Below are 24,236 nucleotides of genomic sequence, written 5' to 3'. Positions count from 1 at the left end.
CTATCATGGAGTGCTTTAACCCACTCCCGTTATGACAGTTCTAGTACCCTCATTTTAATAAGATTATGTTATAATCGCCAAAGTTTATTGTTTAACATCACATAATAATTGTTTAGTTTGAATTTGCATCCATCTTTAGCTGAGAGATAATATAAATCTCTTAAAAAGAAACATGGCTAACTTTTGATAAGGGGTGATTACATATAGCAAGCCCCTTGGTAGGCCCAACATGTACATCTCAAGCCAATATGAAAATGTTTTGGAGAATGAAAAATTTAACTCTAAATTATTATTCGAGAAATTAGGCTCTCATCACTTTCTTTGTTGCTCTATTAATTAAAATATTATTTCTTTTTAATTTTTGATCAAGGTTCTTAAGTTTTAATAAACGTCATTAATTATTTCAATAAAAAAATATTTTGTATTTCTAAATATATTCATTATTGTTAGAAATGTTATATAGGTATATTGATATTTATGGCTAAATTTTTAATTATATATTTTCATTTTTAGTTGGTACCCATTTTTAATTTGCAACCCTTTTTTTATTTGTATCAATTTTCTTTTTAGTTTTAATTTGTACCCATATATTAATTTTTTTTTGTACCCATATTTTTTAAAATTTTATTTGTATTTGTACCCATTTTTAATTTTGCTAAATGTACCCATGCTAATTATATGTGTCACATCCCCGCCCGGGGGGACCACTTCCCGAGCCCGCTCCACCATCGTAGCACGATATTGTCCACTTTGGACCCCGACCACGCCCTCACGGTTTTGTTTTTGGGAACTCACACGAGAACTTCCCAATGGGTCACCCATCCTAGGAGTGCTCTTGCGCACTACTCGTTTAACTTCGGAGTTCCAACGGAACCCGAAACCAGTGAGCTCCCAAAAGGCCTCGTGCTAGGTACGGATGAGAATATACATATAAGGATCACTCCCCTGGGCGATGTGGGATGTCACAATCCACCCCCCTTAGGGGCCCGACGTCCTCGTTGGCACACCACGACCAGGGTTAGGCTCTGATACCAAATTGCCACATCCCAGCCCGTGGGGATCACTTCCCGGGCCCGCTCCATCACCGTAGCACAATATTGTTCGCTTTGGGCTCGACCACGCCCTCACGGTTTTGTTTCTGGGAACTCACACGAGAACTTCCCAATGGGTCACCCATCCTGGGAGTACTCTCGCGCACTACTCGCTTAACTTCGAAGTTCCAACGGAACCCGAAGCCAGTGAGCTCCCAAAAGGCCTCGTGCTAGGTAGGGATGAGAATATACATATAAGGATCACTCCCCTGGGCGATGTGGGATGTCACAATATGGGTACACTATTTTTTTGCTATAATTTTGTGAAGAACAATATTACTTTACTTATTGATTTTTAAGTATTCATTATATTTTAAAAATATTATTTGAATTTGTTCAAATTTCATAATTTGTGGGACATTAAATGCATAAATGCATGAGTTAAACCTCTTAAATGATGCTAAATACCTCAATCAAAGTATTTAAACAAATAAGATTTCAGTCTAACAATTAGGCTAATTAGGAACCGGAACCAAGTCTTCATTTAGCTCTCCATGACTAGAGATGAGCTTAAGGTTACAGTATAATAGTCAAAATTTACTATATAATTGTTTACACTATAATGGTAAGGTTATAGTTAATAACACAGAATAACATTAATATTTTGATGTAACGAAGCCAAGGGAAAAATAAACAATTTGATTCTTGAAAGAACACAAGTTGTACAGTCCACTAGAAATATGAAAAAACCTCAAAGTTAATAGATAATACTATCCTTGAAGTCTTGATGTCCAGTGAAATAAAATCTGAAGATTCACACACACATATATGAAACAAATAAATTCATATCAAGAATGAGTTTTTGTTTGGCAAAAATAATCTTAAAAACTTATTTGAACATGAACGATTTCGATTATCCAATCAGCTTGCGGGACATGAACGATTTCAATTATCAAATCAACTCGACGGACATGAACGATTTTGAGTATCAAATCAGCTTGTGGGACTGGAAGGAGGAGGAGAACATAATGCATGTGCGTATTCCGTAGAGAATGTGGGGTTGATCTACTGCACAATAACGTGGGATCGATCAGAACTTAAGGGCAAAAGTCCACCGGTCATCATTACTGACCAAATTATTAGCCTTAGGCTTTAATGAATCATTGACCAAAAATAAAAACTTGATTTTTTTTTTTTAACCAGAAGAGACAATATATTCTTGTTTTGGTGAAAGATAACTACGAAAAAATTTGATATTACGCTATAAAATTAAGAAAATTATTATTGGTATTTTCAAATTTTTATTTTGCATTCTAAATTTTTTATAATTAGAAGGATAAATATATTTGTGAGGAGTGTAGAATGATATTTTTAGAGTGCTAACAACAATTCCCAAAATTAATTGATATTATGAAAAATAGCTTTATTTATTTATAAGTCCTTATAAGGGTTTTTTTTTTTTTTTTTTTTTTTTCACCAATGTGGGACTCTTGAACCTTCGCATCCTCATACGCTCACTCATGTATGACGAATTTTCAAGCTCACACGTGGACAAGACATATAGGGTGACGTGAATGGCGTGTGTCCGTTTAGCTTCACACATAGGACAACCTGCTTTGCTATTATGAAGAAAGTTGAGGTTAATCCGTAAACCCAATTGACAATGTAAATCCAACTTAGGTATAGGTTCTTGTAATTAAAGTTTCTTCTTTCACCAATGTGAGACTTTTAACCTTAATATTCTCACAAACTAGTATTAAAAGCACTTTGTGCGGTGTAAAAGCACCTATTTGGTTACATGGCAAACAACACATTGTTTTTATGTAAAAGCGCTACTAGACAAGTGCTATGAACAAAAAAAGCTAGTGAGTACAAGCTTTTTATAGAATTACAGTTCCAAACAAGCTCTTAATGACATCTTATCAAAGTACTTTGTTGGCCACCCAATATTAGAAACCCACAAGGGTTTAGAAACAGCAAGGGCTACATAGTGTGCTATCAACCCTCAGTTTTCAACATTACTTCACTTACCCATGTATTTAACACTCTAACCCTAGCTTACACACAATCTACTTACGTTGTGAATTTGTGATGAAAGAGCACAATGAATGAGCAAATTGACATATATGACGACTATGAAGAAGAAACGATAAGACTTTTGTGTGTTGTAACCATATTTAGTTACGTTTTCGAGTTTTGAAAAAAAAATTATTTGTGTTAACCAAAGCCGCAAAAATCTTGAATTTAGTTGTCAAGGAAGATCGTACACTGCCTGGAGGGAGAGGGAGAGGCAAGATGAGAGATTTAGGCTTATCTTGACAGAAGTGAGAGGGCTTGAGGGAAAGATGTCTTGCTACATGTAGAGAAGATGGGGCTTTAATTTTTAAGTGTCCAAGTAAATGTGTTCATTAAATAAAATGATGAGGGATATATGTATTAAGTTCTCGTGTGAGTTCCCAAAAACAAAACCGTGAGGGCGTGGTGGGGGCCCAAAGCGGACAATATCGTGCTATGGTGGTGGAGCGGGCCCGGGAAGTCGTCCCACCCGGGCCGGGATGTGACAAATTGGTATCAGAGCCTATCCCTGGCCGGAAATGTGCCGACGAGGACGTCGGGCCCCTAAGGGGGGTGGATTGTGACATCCCACATCGCCCAGGGGACTGATCCTTAAATGTATATTCCCATCCCTACCTAGCACGAGGCCTTTTGGGAGCTCACTGGCTTCGGGTTCCATGGGAACTCCGAAGTTAAGCGAGTAGCGCGCGAGAGCATTCCCAGGATGGGTGACCCATCGGGAAGTTCTCGTGTGAGTTTCCAAAAACAAAACCGTGAGGGCGTGGTGGGGGCCCAAAGCGGACAATATCGTGCTACGGTGGTGGAGCGGGCCCGGGAAGTCGTCCCACCCGGGTCGGGATGTGACACTTAACTTCGGAGTTCCTACGGAACCCGAAGCCAGTGAGCTCCCAAAAGGCCTCGTGCTAGGTAGGGATGAGAATATACATTTAAGGATCACTCCCCTGGGTGATGTGGGATGTCACAATCCACCCCCCTTAGGGGCCCGACGTCCTCGTTGGCACACCACGACTAGGGTTAGGCTCTGATACCAAATAAACATGTCACATCCCGGCCCGGGGCCGATCACTTCCCGGGCCCACTCCACCACCGTAGCACGATATTGTCCGCTTTGGGCCCCAACCACGCCCTCACGGTTTTGTTTCTGGGGACTCACACGAGCACTTCCCGATGGGTCACCCATCCTGGGAATGCTCTCGCGCGCTACTCGCTTAACTTCGGAGTTCTCATGGAACCCGAAGCAGTGAGCTCCCAAAAGGCCTCGTGCTAGGTAGGGATGGGAATATACATTTAAGGATCAGTCCCCTGAGCGATGTGGGATGTCACAATCCACCCCCCTTAGGGGCCCGATGTCCTCGTCGGCACACACGCTACCAGGGTTAGGCTCTGATACTAAATGTCACATCCCGGCCTGGGGCGGATCACTTCCCGGGCCCATTCCACCACCGTAGCACGATATTGTCCGCTTTGGGCCCCAACCACGCCCTCACGGTTTTGTTTCTGGGGACTCACACGAGCACTTCCCGATGGGTCACCCATCCTGGGAATGCTCTCGCGCGCTACTCGCTTAACTTCGGAGTTCCCATGGAACCCGAAGCCAGTGAGCTCCCAAAAGGCCTCGTGCTAGGTAGGGATGGGAATATACATTTAAGGATCAGTCCCCTGGGCGATGTGGGATGTCACAGTAAATATGTTATTAATTATGGGTGTCTAAACAAAGCTGAAAAACTGATATACTCTCATCAAGAAACATAATTCTCCAGACCAGAAAATTACCTATAAAGCCTCTAATCTCATTTATTAAATTACAGATCACTAAGTCCATTTCCCAAATGAAAAATGTCCCAGCCCAAGGAAGCTGATTTCCTCAACTCTAACGACGATGACATTTGGATCAAAGTCCTAAGGGCTACTCACTACTACGTTTAACATTTAGCACGACAAACACAAATTGGTTGCGCAAAGCTTATCCCCGTCGCACAAACGTCAAAGCAACAAAAACTTTGTTGTGCAAAGATCGTGAAGAAAGACTTTGCGCAACGAATAAACACATTGGTCGCGGAGAAGAAGGCGTGACGATTCTGCCTTCATCACACCAAATTTTTAGGAACAAAGATCTTCGTCGCACAAAATGTTAAGATATGAGTAGCAGTCCTCTAGATACATACATGGGATGACTAATCTTCATCTCTAAAAACTTTGCGCGACGACATGTTATTCTTGTGCGACGAAAACGGATTAGTCACAAAAAATTATGCAAGACTAAGGTATTCGTCAGGCAAAAAATAAAATATTTTTTTTAAAATTTATTTTTCGTTCTAGTTTTAATTTTGTAATAAAATAATAAAATTAAATTGCAATAAAAAAATGTAATGAAGAGAAAAATAATTTATTTAAATAAAAAGAAAATGTACATACAAAGAAAAAGTTTAAAAAGTAAGGAGTAAAAAACTAAGAAAAGAAGGTTGAATAATCTATGGGGTCGTGGCTCACAGGGGGCTGGAAATCTTGGGGCAAGAAGGCCTCGGGGATGAGGATGGGCTCAGAGGTCGAAGGGGCGGAGTTCTAGGCATGCTCGGGTTTGAAGGGCTTGGACATCGACTAGGTACAAATATCCGGGAGACGAATGCCAAACTCACTGAGGGCCTTTACGATCAGTGACATCTGGCTCTTATAAGAGGTGAGCTCACTCCTAAGGCCGGCCACCTTTTTTTGTCAAAGTTGTCACCTCGCCCTTCAACTACGAGGATGAAGAGGCTTTAGGTTCCCGCAAGCCAGGCATTCCCCATCCCCTTACAATATGTCCCCGGCCTCCGACCGAGAGTTTGATCCAAGGTGTCTGTAAAGATCTGAAACCCCGCATCCTTGGGGAATCCACAGACTCAATCGAAGTGTTGGAAGGAAGCTGGGAGAAGGACTCTTGAAGAACCGACTGCCTTTTCTCCATCATTCTCCATCAACCCTACTTTTGTCTTCAAAGGAGGGCAATCGCTTATGATGGTACCTCTTTATTCACAACACAACTTTCCCCATTTCTTTTTCTACCATAAAATTTTAAAAGTAATAGACTATTAAAAAAACAATTTCAACCATATCAAATATAAGACAACTAATTTAACAATAAATTTCTTTTTTACCTTTCCCTTCACAAGAGCCTTCTCCCTCACAACTTTTCGTTGAATCAGGAACCGAATCAGCCATCGTCTTTGAAAAAAAACCTTTGAAAACTAAGGTTCTGAAATTGTGTTTATATAGAACCCATAACACTTTGCATGACGAACCACTTGGTCGTGCAAAATGCGTTATAAATGCACACTAAATGGGAGCGTTTAAAGGGCATCTAATTGTTTTCAGTGAAACTTTGCAAGTTGAATATGTGGAAATATTCGTCGCGCAAACATTTGGTGGCAAAATTTTTTTTCCCGCTTTTTCTTGTGCTATGTGTTCGTCGTGCAAAGTATTCTTACGTGACAAATATTTTCGTCGCATAAAGTTTTTTTTTTTTTTTCTTTGGTATCCTACCATTTTTGCATGACTAATCTATGTTTTTATCGCGCAAATGCCACTTAGGCAACAAAAATGTTTTCGTCGCGTAAAATCTTGTTGCGCAAGCTGTTTTTTCTACTAGTGTCTCATAAGAATTTAGCAACCAACATGAAGTCAAATACTTGAAATGTATAAATCTTATTGTCAATATCAACATACGTCATAGGATATATTATTTTACATATTATAACAAGAGTGAACAATATAATTAGTAAATTGATATATTCCACTTTAAGTGTATACTTGTAAAACAAATTCACGTAGCTAGAATATATAATAATGTCACGTGATCGTTTTTTGTACGTCAAAATTGTGATATCTCGTCCTTAAATTTATTATTTATTTATTTTAAAATTTTGGGAAAAACGATTTTAAGAACGTTTTGGTCATTATAAATTTACTTTGGTGTTTGGAGGTGGGTTTAAAATTGATGGATAAAACTCAATCCCACGAGCGTTTAAGTGAAAATCATTTGACAATCGGAGTTTAAACGAATAAGTTACAAGCGTCAAAAGTGAGGACAATTTAATCTTTTGGAATTACTATAAATAAGAAATTTCCTGTTTTGGAAACCCTAGCTTGCCGAATGTGGAAAGTTTCTAGACCTGGAAACCTATGTTGTAATAGGCCCAAATTACATGTGATCAGGCCACCTGACCCGGATCTTGCCCCAATTCCATCCAATACCAATTTCTTCCTTTTTTCCTGCGGCAACGATCATCACCACCATCACCAAAGTGTAACCCATGAACCCTAGAACCAAACCCACCTAAGTTCCAATATGAAAAACCACTATACGCAACAGTTGAAGGCCACGATTTCCCTAGGGTACCCCACGAGTTTCTCTCCATTTTTCTGTGAATCCGTCGAACGCTGATGACCCAAACCATTTAAGATCGACTTTCTTGGACTCCAGCTAAAAAATCCGGCCTTAAATCATCCATCTGATGTCGAACGATGGGCCACTGTGGGTGTGCCCATTCAGTACATTTTGAGGCTTCTTCAAGATTTTCACCGCCTTCCAACCACTTTTGGAAGTCGGCTCAAGTTCTTCTCCTTGTCTTGTTCTACATGCCTTTAAAATTTGGTTGATGTTGGAAAATTGAGTTTCCATTTGCCAGAAACCACCGAGGGCGACGGCTTATTTGGCGGCTCGTGGGAAAACTCAATGATATGGATTTTCGGTAACGAGACATTTTTGATGCCCTTAGCCCATATATAAGGTCCGTTTGTTGATATTATATACAATGGTTTGATTATTCAATTTTTGAGGTAATTGTACCGCCATTCAATTTTTGTAATTGACGATAATTTGACTATTGGATTGCCGTGCAATTTTGTCAGCATACTATTTATTGATTTTCGTAATTGACAACAATTTAGGATTGTTGACCCTAACGGGGCCTACTTTGACCACGATTGACTTTTTAGTCAATGTGCTCCTAATTATTCTAATGTATATTATTACGTATGAGTAGGTTTGTTACTTTTTATTGTAATTTCGTTTCCATAGAATATCTGATGTATATTAAGTATGAGTCCCACTTAACTCTATCCGCTATTGTATGTTGCCACATGACAAAAAAGAAAAAAAAAAAAAAAGAAAAAAAGAAAAAGAAAAAGAAAAAGAGAAGGTACAAAACCTACACAGTTTCTCACGTTCCTCTCGTTTTGCATGTCGATTACGATAACAAAAACTAAAAAGAAAAAGGTTAACAACAAAAAAAAAAAACTAAAAAGAAAAAGAGCTTAACGAAAGGGAGACAGCTTCTGAAGAAGAAAGAGATGTCCTTGACAGAAACTTCCAAAGTTTCCATACGCTTTGGAGTTTCCCCTGGCCATTAAGCCCTTTGCTGAGAAAATAGTTGGTGAATCTTTTTTAGCTTATTTTCATGTAAAAAGACAAAAATATCCAAAAAATTGTTCGTAGACGTTTAAACTTTGCCTTATCACTTAGTATTGCGATCTAGTGGTATTTCTCTTCATTTGCAATTGAAAAGTATTAAGTTCGATTCTCGTCAAAACTGAATTTGAACAACATTCTCCAATAACCATAAGCATCTAAACTTGACACTCATCACTTTTTTTTTAAGGAAAACTAATAGAAAATATTTGAAAACTTTGAGTTTTAACGATAAGAACAAAATAAAGGGTAAAGTAAATAGTACCAGGATTGACATTTTAGTGTAAAAATATGGTTTTTCGTTAAAGTGAACAGTACCAATAGCTTTTCGTTAAAGTTCCTTTTTTTTTTATTCACTAGAAAGGAATATATGATGATTTCTTTTAGGAAATAACTTTTTTTTTCCTACATGCATTCTTTGTTTTAAAGAGATAGACATGTAGTCTTTGTTTCTTCTTGATAGGATTAAAGGCACTACACAAAGTAGCACACAAATGTCCTATTGATTTTCCTTATTAACACTAAGATTTGTCAATTGTAGCATATGAAAATAAGGATCTTTCCCGCAGAAGATTGTTTTATCTAACTACTTAAAATATCACAAAAACTGGGCTGTTGTCCCTACTGACCAGCCACCGAAAAATAATTATAAGACCGACTTACACTTATCTAAAGTCTACTGAAATTTTATATGAAGACACTAGACACACAGAGCTACACTCACACAAATTTTTGGGATTTTTGGAGTTGATTTGCTATTTAAATTAAATCGAATAAAAACATAACAGAAACAGATTTTTAAGTAGTTCACAAATTAAGAAAAACGAGTTAGGGGAATTGCTATCCACCACCAAATAATCATGCAAACATGTTATGTTTCATTCAAATTCCTTTCATTTTCGATGAAGATGCTCAAGTTGGCTCAATGTTAGAACTCAACCTATTACTCTTTCTTATGTAGTATGTTAAGAGAATGACGTTTTCAACTTAACTTAGTCCCTAACATGCAATCTAGAATGGTGTGTTCATAGATTTAACAAGTAGAAATCATTAAAAACGAAAAGAGTTTGAGTCATCACAAGGCATCGTAAGTATTAGCGTTGTCTTACTTATCCTAGAAATTGATTCACATGTTAATCGCAATTAACAAGTACTACTCTAGAACATATATAGGTCCTCATTCGACAAGGGCAGACACACACATATTCATAGCATTAGAATCCTAGATATGCTTACTAAGTATGCATTCGTAGAAAACATATAAAGAATTCATTAATGAGACAAGTAGTGAACCAATTTTCATCCATTCGTAAAAGTAATTCAAACGAAATGTCATAACAAACTTGCAATCATATTCGGGGCTTCAAAACAGCCCCTAACTACTAAAAATTAGTTACACATAATTCTCAAATTAAACCAAAAGAAAGACATGAGTTTGGGAAGATAAAACCAAGAGAAGAGAATGCTAAGATTTCCTCCTTCCTTTCCTTCCTTCCCCAACGCAGCAGCCTTGCCTTTTTTCCTTGCTTTCCTTCTTTTTTTTCTATCTTTTTTTCACACTTTTTCTCCCCCTATGCTGCTGCAACCTGTAGGTCTTTTCTTCTTTTCTGCTGCCATAGTTTTTTCTCCATAACTCACCCCACTAACAGTCATTTAGTGATGACAATAAGTGAGAGAAAATGCTAAAACAATTGTAACTCTTTGGGCAGCCTTTATGCCCATTACTCTCACTTAATTTTCCATTTCCTCTTATATTTGAATAGGTGTTAGCTGGCTTGTTCTTGGCTGTATCAGTTTTGGCTGTTAGTTTTATTGGATTTATTGCTTTCAATGCTTTTTTGTCAGTTACAAACTGCTCAGCCTCTTGGGAACCTTTTAGTGTTAAAACGGTCATAACTTCTTCTTGAAAAATGATATTAACAATCCGCGAAATGCTCCAGAAAATAGACATCTGTAGCTTTCTAAGCATATAAGGCTCATTCTCTAATTCATTCTGAGCTGTCCACAACTTGTTTCCAAAGTCAGCTGACGTGTACATGCAGTTTTGACGAATTTGTTACTTAAAATTCTACTTGTGCTATTGTTCTTTTCTTTACTTGACAAATCCTACAAAACACAAAAACAAAGTAAATAGCTCAAAAATATAAGGAACTAACTAAGAAAAGACAAGTGAATTTGATGTAAAATATATATAGATACGAGCTTATCACTTCTAAAGGCTTTAGTGAAGTTTTTTAAGATCCTGAAAAGCCCTTTGTTGCGAAAATTAGATAACCAAAATTAAACTCATTAAGTTTCGAATTTTAGTGCTCGCAAGTATATGAATTAAATGACAGTATAACATATAAACATGAATATCGTCCCACATAAATTGAATTGATTCTAAAGACTTTCTTATTAAATTGAAACAAATTATAATTGAGAAGTTTTAATGAAAAAGATAAGAAATTTTGAATTAAACTGAATAAAGCTTGAAATAAAATACACATAAATAATAAAATGAAAACATAAGAAAAGAAGACCTAGGGCATCCGAATTCATTGTAACTGATTCTACTTAATTCCCTTAATATGTTATGCTCAAGTAGTTCCCCAATATTGATAATCGATTTTCTCTAAATAATTCAATGACCATGGCATCGATCTGGTTGCATCAAAAGTATCCTTACATGTTAACCCTCTATGACATCTAGATGAATTTAAACAAGTGAGAACCCATTAAGCTCTATGGAAATCGTTGGAAAATCACACGAACCCTGCATGGCATTTGCAAATAGGTGTTTATGGTATCAATTACAAGAAGCTAAACCCAAGTTAAGTATGACATCTACTCTAACTTGCATCAAATCAACTCAACTAAAACCTAGATGGTGATCAAGCATCTAAATAAAAATCAAGGGTATTACGAATAACAAAAGATACTCAATAAGGAAGAAAAACTTGATAATAACAATGCCACAAGGCAACCAAGCATTCATGATCAGGCTACATCGTAGCCCTAGCAAAAAAAAACTCCAAAGTAGCTCTTCCTCTTATCCTTCCTTGCCGCAGCCCCACTTTGTCAAAATATGATGTTATTTGTTTGGTGGATTGGTGGCTGCCTAACTAAAAACAAAGGAGAATGAATCTCCTTTTAAAACCTCGTGGCAAGAATTGCAAAAGTAAGTAGAAAAAAAAAATAAAAATAAATGACCACTAATCCTAGCTCTAATGGACTTTTAAGTCCTTATTGAAGAAAATGAGAAATAAACGGAAATGATAAAAACTAGTAATTATGTCTTCTTCTCAAAGCCATTGAATACCATTCCATGTCCATTTGATTTCCAAAACCGTTGTAATCTTATCTTTTTATTGTAATGCATATGTCTTGGCGCACTTAATTAGTCTCGTGCTCCACTGGAATTACTCTAGACATCTGAAATTTCCATTTTTCACTTCTTGTTTGCATACCTCCGGATTGAATGCCTAAAGATAAAAACAATATAAATTAGTTCCTTCAACCCATTAAAATATACAAGGTCTAAAGGAAACATATGATAAAAATATATATGCATAGACCGCATCACCCTTTGCTAAAAGAAATTGTTCAACACATATGTTTCACTCTATGGAAGTGTACTGGATTGTAAACTTGATTCATAAAAAAAACCCTAGTCGTTACAGAAAAACTGAGAAAAACCTTTTGTTGTAGATCTCTGTCTTTGGCTTTGGGGTATGGGACGCAGTCAGGATTTTAAAGTTGGGTGGGCTATATTTACCTTACGAAATAATTTTTAACCTACATGTTAAGAAGATAGAAACTCAACATAGGAGTGAATTTTCTCAATATCAAAATATGATACACAAGGACGTAAGGGTTCGAGTGTTCACAAATGATCCTTTATCTCCTACCAACTCACAAGTTTGATCCTTTATTTTTTAAACTCATCAATTAAGTCCTTTATCTATGGTCTGAGTCATCAATATAATCATCACCATTAGATCTAGTTAAAATTTCAATTAAGATCCTTGTTTGCCACATATGTGGTTCTACAAACCCAATTACAACATGCCACGTGGACGACATAAAGAAAACTCACGGTAAGAACCGCATTGATGTGTTAGTTGTAGGTAGTGTTACTACTGCTATGTGTGCGATTCTGCCACTCCACGTGGGTTATGGAAACTATCACGTTGCCATGCCGCTACGCACATAGGTGCCTGGAGGTCCAGAAGGATGTTGAAGATGCAGGAAGCCGCGGTGAAGAAAATGAACATAACTCTCTCTGTTTAGCCGTATTGCAGTTAATGAGATACGAGAAATACCAAAAAAGTGAACTATTGCTTTGCCATTAGGCGGTCAAGTTCAGATAATTTTGTTCATAGAAGGAGGGTACTTGAAATGATTTTGTTCTGACTTAAAAAAATTTAGTTACTAATGAATTTGTGATGTTGGAAAGTGAAGTATCAACACATACATAAAATGGATGTAGCAGAGATGAGGATGCTTCATTGGATGTGTGGGCACATGGGAAATGATAAAGTTATGAATGAGGATATCTGAGGTAATGTAGGAGTAGCCGAAATTGAAGGAAAGATGAAAGAAAATTGGTTACAGTGGTTTGGACATGTGCAACGAAGGCCTACAATTAGAAGATGCGACTACGAGACAGAGGTCCAGGGCCAAAGGGCAAAGGAAGACCTAGGAAGACTTTGGAAAAGACTTGAAGAAAAGACATAGAATAGTTGGATCTAACGGAAGACATGACATAGAACCGAGTGCAATAGCGTTCTAGAATTCATATAACCGACCCCACGTAGTGGAAGAGACTCGAAGAAAAGATTTTGTTGTTGTTGTTGGTAGAAATGGAATCAAATTTGATTAGGTCAAGTGATCTAAAGTCGAAGTGTTGTATGATATGATGACGGCAGAAAATCAAACAACCCGCTAATTTTTATATTTTTTTCTAAACCGAACTTAACAAAAAAAAGAAAAGAACCAAAGAAAATCCAATGAACTAAACGGCAATTTCGGTTTGGCAAAAAACCAAATTGAATGAAGTCGAACCCACTCCTACTACGCAGTTGTTTGAAGAGTAAGACTCTAACAACTAACTAACAACTAAATAATCTACTAGTTGCAATAGTTTATTTCATTTTATTTGACAGTAACATATTTACACTAAGACGTGAAATAATAAATTAATTACGAATTCATCATTTACGATATTTAAATTTGAAAACCTTAAAGATTAATAGATTAATTAGCAGCAAAAAATATGAATGATTTGTTCACTAATTGACTTTTGTTTTCGTGCAAATTACCAATTCGCATCGCGACACAGGCTGTCACGACTCACAACACACACAGAGTGACAGGCTGAGCCTCGTCAACGACTCTTCGATCCGATATCTCTCTCTCTCTCTCTCTCTCTCTCTCTCAATTTGACTAAACCCTGGCCATTGAATCTCCGATTGATCTCGTGTGCTGGTGAAAATGGCGGGAGGAGTGAACAGGAAGATATCAGCTATGGCGGCGAGAGCTCACACCCGAAGAGCCAAGCAAAACAGCTCCTTCCAGCTTCCGGCGGGTGGGTTTTCCTCCTTTTCCCCGTTTTATTTCATTTTCTTTGTAGTTTTATTTAAGGGTTCCCATTATTGATTACGATTGTTCGTTGTAGCTTGTTCTGTTGTAAGTTAGTACCAATTTCTGTTTGCTTGATGAGAAAACGTTGGACCGGAATATGAAAATTCAGTTTGTTTGGAATTTTTCATAATTTTGGTTTTAATAAAGTTCAGAACTTTAGTTAAGTAAGCATTATCTGTGATTAGGTAGCTGAGTTTCTGAGTACATTACAAGACTAATCAGAGGGTTCTGTTTTTTTAATATGAAAATTTTGAAATTTATTAATTGTTGCATCATGTAATGAATCTAATGACACCGTTGAGAGTTTAATATGTGTCTTCAGCTTGACCTATTATATGTTGGGTTAGAAATAGGATAGGTCATGATTCGATTCAATTCATTGTACCGAAAAGAAGTAATTAGTGGAAAAGGAGTGGTGTTGACTTGCATAATAACCATTTAACAAATGGATATCTTATATGCTTCAAAATACAATTGTGTTAGCATTTGTGATCATTGAGATTTTATCCAACCCGCCTAATAATGGTTTGGGTGGGTTGGTTTGCCCATTTTCTTATTTTCTTGTGTGGTGATGGGCTACAACAATGACAATCCGAGCTTATTGGGTTGGCCAACAATTTGGAGTCCAACCCGACCAACCCACCTGATGCCCACCCCTACGATGAGGTTGAAATAACTGCTACTAGATATCAGATATTTGTAATAAGCAGAAAGCTGACAAGTCTTTGAAGCATTGTGCTGATTGCATGTTCATTTTTTAATCCATGTTTAATATCGCCGTTATATATCATACTCTCAAATGTGATGACCTATATGGTTTGTGGAATGTCAAAATACAAACTCACTGCTTGATTCGAAAGTTGCTTCGATGATCAGGGACTGGGACTCTTTATTTTGTTTCGATAGGGCCTGTCTGTGACTCACAAAGAATTTCTAAGCATTCAGTACAACTGTAGAACCTTTTCTGTGATAGTTTTTATATTTTCTTTCATTTGTTGTAAACTGTCAATAAGGATTGCTCTAAATGCATCTGATGCAGAATATATATGTCTTTGGTATTAGAATTTATGCTCAAAGTATGAACTTGAATAAGTTGGTGCTTTCTTTCTTTTTGCTGAAAGATTTTTTTAGAAAGTTTCTGGAGCTTTTTCTTCCAATCTTTGTATTGTGATTCAATGAAACCCTAAAAAATTTCAGGGATTTTTAAGACAGCACTAGTAGCAGTTGGTTATTGGACTTTCGGCATGGGCATATCAGGCAATCCAACCTCCTCCATCAAAGATATGTGGCTCTCCTGATGGGCCTCCTGTTACAGGGCCAAGAATAAAACTTAGGGATGGAAGGCATTTAGCTTACCAAGAGCATGGAGTCCCAAAAGATAATGCGCAGCATAAAATAGTTTATCTCCATGGTATTGATAGTTGCAGGCATGATGCTGTCATTCCCAGCTTCCTGTCTCCGGTATCTATCTTATGGTTTGTTTAGCATGTCTAATGTTTCCTGTAATATCGTTTTAACATTTGGTGAATTTACCCAGGAAGCTGTGAAAGACTTGGGGATCTACGTTGTGTCTTTTGATAGACCTGGTTATGGAGAAAGTGATCCTAATCCAGAGCGAACGGTGAAGAGTATGGCTACAGATATAGAGGAGCTGGCTGATCAATTGGGTTTAGGACACAGATTTTATGTAATTGGTTTCTCCATGGGTGGACAGGTGATTTGGAGCTGCCTCAAATATATCCCTCACCGGTATAGTACTTTACGGGAATGGAAGTGAACATGTTTTGTATGTATGTTGTGTGTTAGAAGGAGAAATCTTTTAACTTATGCTAGGTGTGAATGGTAACAGGATTGCAGGAGCAGCACTAGTAGCTCCAGTGGTAAACTACTGGTGGACTGGTATTCCTTCAAATCTATCTAGTCAAGCTTACTCCCAACAGCTTCAGCCAGACCAGTGGGCAGTTCGTGTGTCTCACTACACCCCTTGGCTTACGTACTTCTGGAACACTCAAAAATGGTTTCCTGGTTCAAGTGTTCTGGCTCAAAGTATAGATTGTCTTTCTGACCAAGACAAAGAAATCCTGCCTAAGCTTCAAAAAGAGAACCATATGCGGTATGTATTCCATATTTTGGAATCCTTAGAATTAGATTTTGTTTTTTTTTTTTAAAATTTAATGACACCAATTCATAGTGTAGTTAACTAAATTGATATGCTACATATACTGAATAGGCTTCAAAATTTCAAAATTAGTTTGATTCATAAGGTTTCTGTGGTAGGTAGAGATCCCTGCTAGTGTTTTTAAAATTTATCTGTTTAGTTCTTGAAAATTAGTCTACTTTTTCAACAAAAGATTAGGCTAGTTTGATTATTAAAACCATTATTGTAATTTTTGTGGTCACGTTTTGAAGATTATTTTCTGTACATTCTCTTATTTTTTTCTTTCCACCTTGATTTTATGCTGAGTTAAGTAAAGTTGAATTGCTTAAGCTGCGGATGCAGTTAATACCCTTGATCTATTTTGAAGTAAACCTACATACATCCCTTTTTTTGGCTGTTAGTTCAATAGCATGTCTTTAATTGGTAATTCCTCACCCATTATTGAATTTGAGACCTCTCGCATGCGGGCAGCGGTGTTACTTGGTTAATTATACTGGTGATACTGATTGAGTGCTGCTTATACTAAAGAATAAAGCTTTCGTGATCCCACAAATGAACTGTAAAGCCTATACTGGAGCAATTGAGATTTCTGCAAGCCTGCGAGTTATTCTTAAGAGTTGTTTAGTCCTAGCATTTCAGTGGAACTGTACAAACATGACTTTAGGTGTTTGTTACCTAGGGAAATCTAGATTTAACTTTTTCTTTCCCTTCAGGGAGTAGCGATGAGAGAACTTTAAAGCTTTGCATTACGGTTACCTATAGTTGAATCGTTTCAATAGAGCTGTGTGAACATATTACTTGTAGGGCATCAATCTAGCACCTAGCTGATTTATGATAACTTTTTATTTTCTTTTCGTCGTGGAACAATCAGAGAACTTTGAAGCTTTGTTTTCCCGTTCCCTAGAATTGGATCTCTACCTTATCTGTATAGTTTTTCTTTTCACTTATGGTAGAATTGGATTTCTACCAATATGTGCTTAATGACATTCTGTTTTTTTTTTTTTTTTTTTCCTCCAATTTGGATTCCTCAGGGACAGGTACGGCAGCAAGGAGAATTTGAGTCCATTTACCGTGACATGAATGTTGGATTTGGGACCTGGGAATTCAGTCCTCTGGAACTGGAAAACCCATTCCCTAACAATGAAGCTTCTGTCCACGTGTGGCATGGAGATGAAGATCGCATGGTACCCGTTTTACTGCAACGCTACATTGCTGAACAGCTTCCATGGATCCACTATCATGAGATACCAGGTGCTGGACATTTGTTGGCACTTGCTGATGGGATGTGCGAGACCATTGTCAAGGCACTTTTAACCGACGGATAGTAAACCTTTCCGCTTACGTAATGAGCTACCTCAGGGTGAACTTTCTGTGCATTTCTCCGATACGGAGTTACTGAATTTCAGTTGGTCAGTTTGGTATGTATGATAGATCTTGTACCGGCCAGCGCTGTTTATAGATTGTTGCATCACAATGCAGTTGCTTCTTAGGGATTGAATTTTGAAAGTTGGATTTGAGAAATAATTGTGTGATTGTTGCTTGGTACGTTTTCATGAGGAGCTATTCGAACCGAGATTAAAGAAAATTTTGCACGTTCACCGTGATTGAATTTCATTTACCACACCCTTAACTATTTTTCCTACACCCCTCCATATTTTTTAATACTTAATTTGTATCTTACTATTTAATCTTCCATATATACCCCCTCCCTATTTAATCTTTCATTAATTACCATCAAAAAGTAGGAAGGATATATATGGAAGATTAAATAGTAGGATATCAATTAAGTATTAAAAAATAGAGAGGGGTGTGGAAAAAGTAGTTAAGGGTGTGAAAATCACAAACCTCTTTTTTTCTTTTGTTGATGCAAATGATAGCAGGGAGGCAGAAATCGAACTAGGACTTGAAGTGAAGGGGCGAAAACTCTTAGCTAACTGAACTACAAACTTACTGCACCAGAAATTTCATTTAAGTACCGTATCGATACAGGAAACAATAACATTTAAGTACCGTATTGATACAAGGTACAATAACTAACAACGCTCCTCCACAGTTATAGGGCAAACCAACTTAGAACGCAACTCAACTAAGCAAATGCCCCTTCAATCCCACTTTCTAACTCACACTTTTTGGATCAAATCTTCTTCTCATCGTTCCAATCTGCTTAGGACTCAATCCAAATGCCTTCTCCAAGAGCTCATCGTTTATCCCTGACCCGAAAATGGCAGAGGGGATCCTTTGACTTCCTGGGTTTTGGCTATTGAAGCTACCAAAAATTGTAGCAGGCTTCTTGCCAACATTCATTTGGAAGTGCACTAGACCCCTAGGGAACACCATGACCTCCCCTTGCTCAATAACCCTAGCAAAAACCCTATTGGTTGAATCAACAAACCCTGAATAAACACTCCCCTTCACTACATGGGATATCTCTGTGGCTCTAGGGTGGAAATGTGGTGGATTGATTCCACCAACTTTGAGGTCAGCTCGTACGAATGACATCCCGAGCGTGTTGATCCCCGGGAAGACAGTTGGGTTCACTGAGATGGCTGCGATACCCATGTCGCTGAAGTTTCCGGCCACCTTCATCCCAGAGAAGATGAAGTCATCGGTGGTGGCCTCGGACGAGTTCTTGCATAGGTGGATGGTGTGAAGAGTTGTTCTTATGGCACCAAATTTCGGGTTCGGTATGCAGTAGTCTTGAATCGGGTCAGGATCGGAAGCCATAACATCACATAGGAGGGCAAAAATAACAAGCAAAATTGTGATACCGGAACACATTTTCTTGGCCATTCAACCGGATTAGAACAATATATGCACCCACATATATGTCTCTGTATATATATAGGGGTGTACATGTGAATTATGAGCTCCCTTAATGATGAGATAATATTTAATTAACAACCTTATTAGCAGGATATAAGGCGGGTCTTATGGATGTGGGATACAAATTACAACACAATAATCTAATTTGGTCCCCTACTGATGCCTCTCTTTTGCAGATTGGTCCCTACATTTATAATTACAAAGTAAAGAATTATATTGTAAGGATCATATATACATAGTATGAGAAATAAGATGTGGAGGACAACATTATGATGCATGATTACTCCTTCTTCGATGCTCTGCGCGTGACAAGAGACCGGCCGGCGCCTGCATTTTGTGCATTTCATGATTTGCATGTGGCCAAGAAAAATGAATGGATTTGATAAAGCTATATATGGATCATAAGGTAATTTTCTTTGCTTGTGAGTGAAGGGAAGCTGACTACTATTTGGGCGACGGATTGGTGATGTGATAGCATCATGTGCCAGAACAGTAACTGCTTCGAAGGGTTACCATTCCACCACCTGCAATTAGAATACATGGTTAGTTGCTTACAAGCCTCGCTACAGTATGAGATAGAAATGTTGAAAGTATCAAATTGTGTATATAAATTTACACACATATATTATAGTTATACAACAATATCTTTAAGTTAAAGGAGTGAAGAAATAAAATGATTGGAAACTTGCTATTCTTGAAATTCAAATCTAAAATTTCTCAATTACAGTGAAAAGAAATTCTTCACGCAATGAATCATTTGATCCTTTTGTTTTGTTTCTTTGTTCTTCAAATCTTTGCAGGGATGAATAATATTTAGATTAAATACCAATTTTAATAAAGATTTTGAGAAAAAAATACCAACTTTAAAGAAAACTACCAATACCTTCTCATTCTGTTTGGATTAAGCCACAAATTATGAGCAAATACATTTATAAGCATAGGGACATTTATCTTTTTATCCCCACTGCACATGACCACATACAACCGGTGCCAGTGCCTGAAATAGTTGCCGGTCACCGTCATATGTGACTCTTTTTCATTTTCACGAATGTTTTGTTGTGTGAGTATTGTTATATATATATATATATATATATGCACAATAAACTTAATTAGAGAACTTATCAGAAAATTCATTACTTCACATGGATTTTTAAGGTCAATGTTGGACAGTACCATTGAGACCAAAAAAATTGATCATCCGGTCGTTAGAAAATTTGATCAACCAATCGCAGGAAAAGTTAGCCGGTTGAAAAACGTGGCAGAATTCAGTCGCAATTATGTAATATGTTGAATTATAGTAGTATTTGTAGAATTGTTTTCGTTGACTTTTTTATTTGTATCTAAACTAAAAACATAATATTTTAGCTTATTTATTTTTTATTTTTTATTTTTTTAGGAATTGGTATTTAAACTAAAAGATCCCTTTAAATCAACCTTATAGTATATTCTATATAAATGATAGGTTACTTTTCCCGTTAAGAAGCATTTCATTAATAAAACATGGGGTTCAATTTGACAAAAACAAGGGCAAAAGAAAAAGAAGCTGGGGTTCAAACCCTATTTACAAAGGCCAAATGCCAACAATGACCCAATAAACAAATTAGCCTCAATTGATTCATTTGAGTGGCTCTGGTCCATCCCATACTCGAGTCGTGCTTCAAAGAGTCGTTTAGTCCCACTTTTTTTCATTTAACCACGTCAAGACTGCCACTCTGAGCTCTCACAAACTTATCATAAGCCTTTTTCTCAGATTTCATACATCGTCAAAAGTCTTAATATTTTTCATGGAGTGTCATCTGCCTCCAACCTCTGGTATAGTTGCCAAAGGCCTAATAACCGCCAGGTTTTATTCTTCACTAAGTTTGTGACCAATCTTCTTCATATCTTTTTTTTTTTTTTTTTTAATCTCAATAGGTTGGATTAGAGTGTGCAAGGGATTCTTCTGATATAACTCAAATGCCATGATTTTACATCTCAAGCTCCCATACGAGATACAGTAAAACCTCTATATAATCATAATGTTGGGATCAAACTAATTATAACTTTAAGGAGATTGTTACTTAATACTTTAATAGAGATCTAGCTAAAAAATATTATTTTTTTGACTTAGTAATCCTTAATGAAAATTGTATAGATACAAAGAACTACTAGTAGAACACGTCAATTTTTAAGATATAAGATTGAAAAAAGAAAGACATTCAGTTTTTAAAATCTAGTGCATGTATGTATGTAGTGCACTCTTTAATTTTTCTCTATAAACAAGCTTGAGAAGCTAGAAATATTAAGTACCCGTAGGCTCAAAGGTATGTATTGTATTAACTCTAAAATATCAAATATTGTCTCAATTAATTATAGAGAAATATTTTAGATCATCTTAAACTTACGTTTGTGACATTGGATATTATATGCTTATTGACAATTATCAGTTATCATTATATGGAGGCGAGTTTTCTTAATACGGGATCTAGAAAAATTATAACTTAGTAAGTACAAGGTGGAGTTTATTCCTACATATAGTTGGCTCAAGATGGAATTGGAAATTTTTATGACTTTATTCCTATATAAAGTATCTCTATAGAGTAGTTAATTTGTCTAGCCGTCACGTATTTCACAGTGTGTTAAGAATGAACTCCACATTAATGAAAGGAGAGACATTGGATGGGTTTATAAGTAAGTTGTGCAACTTCCAGATTGCTAATTAATTTTATGATGAAACCTCAATTTTCTTTATGGTATCAAAGCAGGTTGTCGCACGTGGGAAGCCTAATGGCCACACGTGTTCCACATCACATTGCTTGTTGTCTACGTGCTATACTTGAAAATTCGTCACACAAAAAATGACATGTTAAGGAAGAATCCCATATTAATGAAAAGATTGATCTTACATGAACTTATAAATAAATTAGGCTACTTTCCGTATTCCAAATTCATATTATCCAACATGATGATTCGCGCACAAAGATCTTTCATCTCTCTTGAGCGTATGCATCAACCTGAGCGGAATCTGTAACATCCATAATGTTTTCTGACTGAACCAATTTCGCCCCACCTTGTCCAAGCGATGCGGAATCTTCTTATGCCACTCAACGTAATTTATTTAATCAATCACGAATCCCGTTTTATCTACACACACATTAAGAAAACAATATATATATCCATCACACATTCACTGGTCCGACCAGTAGTAGGTTATGAACCTTTCGAAATCACTCTAATTTAAAGACGTTTGAGTTGAAATATACTTTGTGACTTTCTCTTTACAAGTCACTTGTGAATAGGTCATATCACTCCAAAAACACACAGAATTCATCCCGATCATTAACTTGAAGAATGAGAAACAACGCTGACCAATTAAGAAGATCTGGATAAGGTTCTAGACTAGCACTTCCACTCAGAAATTGGTGGAAATTTTGAAACATTACATTGAATTAACTTTAACAAACATGCCTATGCTCAATTTCAATTTCATATTTTTCTTGACGACGTACGCTGTCACATAATTTCAGTTCTATAATTTGAAAGGGCACAAACTCTAGTTTGAAAAAACAGTCAGTCTAGTATGAAAAACACTTGGCTTATCTGATAAATGTAATCTAGATCTTTCGATAATTACCCATATTTGGGATTATATAGAATTACCTTTAACTATATTGAGAAAGAAAAGTTGGATCCATGTTTACTTACAACAACAAAGTTTTATTCCACTAAGGTATAAATCCTAGAATGCTACTGTGCTTGGTTTTATGTCAAGTCTTTCATTAGCTCCAAGTACTTCATGTCTTTTTTTAAAGTCTCTTTCCAAGTCTTCTTTGGTCATCTACCATTTTACATGCGATGGGTATCTGTTACATAATTAATCGCATCTTCTTTACGAGATTTTGGATGGATTGTTCCCAAAGGTTTCTCTTTTGCACGTTTGCAGGCTTCCAAAAATACTACAATAATTACATGAATTGTGGGAAGTAGCTGGGATGAGTAGTGTCCCAATACCTACAAAAAGATTGCACCACTTCGACTGCTGCACTGTTTCAACAAGAACAAGTATACAGGATATGGTGAGATGCCAACCCTAAATCAGCGGCTACGTCCTGAACCAGAAAACATAATAAACAAACCACATAATACCATAAGCAACATTAAATCCTCAAAAAATGACTTTAAATTTGAGTGATGAAGAGAAAGAAAAATTCTAGATAAACCATATCTTTGTTATATTAAACTATTTTAAATGAGCATACAAGGTGGGTTTGAGTGGGAGTGCTATTAACATTCGTCAGATTGAATTTTAAAGGTGCGAATCTCCGAGGTTATCCATATATATTTACGGGAATTTTTGTCATGCGTATTTGAAATAGGAAAAACTACAAATTGAAGAAGAGATAGAAGAAACAACCAATGAGAACTAGGCTTTAATTGATCTAATTCTTAGATTTCGAGTATTGGATTTAAAATACCATGTATCCCACAAATGAGCCTGAATGATGAGAATATAAATTTCAAATCCAGTGTGTCAAATCATACACCTGAACATGTAAGATCAAATCTCTCACATTTGTCAAATTCATTATTAGATTTGATTGAATGCCCTAACTCAAACAAATAGAAAGATTTGCTTGATTACCACTTACAATATTCACATAGAGATTATATTCATACATCTCAAATTACTTCTCTCACATTTTTTTATTTTTTAATATTTTCTACACACCATTAGCACTTGATAAATAAATATTTAAAAATTAAAAAGGCACGAGAAAAGTAATTTGAGGTGTGTGAATATAATCTCCTTATTCATAATCAAAATGATTATGCAACAAAATTAAGATTGTCAGAATTTAGAAAAACCAGCAATTCATATATAAAAGGTGGTGTTATTCATACATTTCTTTGAGAAATGCTAAGGGGATTATATAAAAGGTGGTGCTATATATTTATATATTTTTATGAGAAATGTTATTGGAACTTTCTCAAAAGTGTGATTTTTATAAATTATTTGTCACTTTACAGTTTAACGTCAATTCTCTTGTCAATATTATAAAACATTGTGCCAAAAATATAAAGTGACAAAGAGTTTCAT

At 36.5% G+C, this 24,236-nt stretch overlaps 1 protein-coding gene and 1 non-coding gene across 2 annotated transcripts; one reads left to right on the top strand and one right to left on the bottom strand.

Moving 5' to 3' along the window:
- The first annotated feature begins 13,866 nt into the window (after positions 1-13,866).
- Positions 13,867-17,934, top strand: LOC103963622. The gene is made up of 5 exons (XR_007252256.1): positions 13,867-14,122; positions 15,376-15,639; positions 15,716-15,927; positions 16,028-16,295; positions 17,374-17,934. It is a non-coding gene; the product is annotated as a probable lysophospholipase BODYGUARD 1 (transcript).
- Positions 17,935-18,271: 337 nt separating this feature from the next.
- LOC103963620 (germin-like protein subfamily 3 member 2) lies at positions 18,272-19,156 on the bottom strand. Its single transcript, XM_009376455.3, has one exon. The coding sequence runs from the start codon at positions 19,124-19,126 to the stop codon at positions 18,452-18,454; it is 675 nt and encodes a 224-aa protein (XP_009374730.1). The 5' UTR covers positions 19,127-19,156; the 3' UTR covers positions 18,272-18,451.
- Positions 19,157-24,236: the final 5,080 nt, after the last annotated feature.

Source organism: the organism of the source record quoted next, unplaced genomic scaffold (assembly GCF_019419815.1).
Source record: "Pyrus x bretschneideri cultivar Hongxiangsu unplaced genomic scaffold, Pyrus_bretschneideri_v1 Contig47, whole genome shotgun sequence".
In the NCBI taxonomy this organism is placed as follows: domain Eukaryota; kingdom Viridiplantae; phylum Streptophyta; class Magnoliopsida; order Rosales; family Rosaceae; genus Pyrus; species Pyrus x bretschneideri.
This window is presented reverse-complemented; position numbering and strand designations above follow the sequence as displayed.

What these genes read in the sequence shown, in the direction of transcription:
- LOC103963620 (XM_009376455.3), bottom strand. Translation starts at nt 19,126, where the DNA reads ATGGCCAAGAAAATGTGTTCCGGTATCACAATTTTGCTTGTTATTTTT.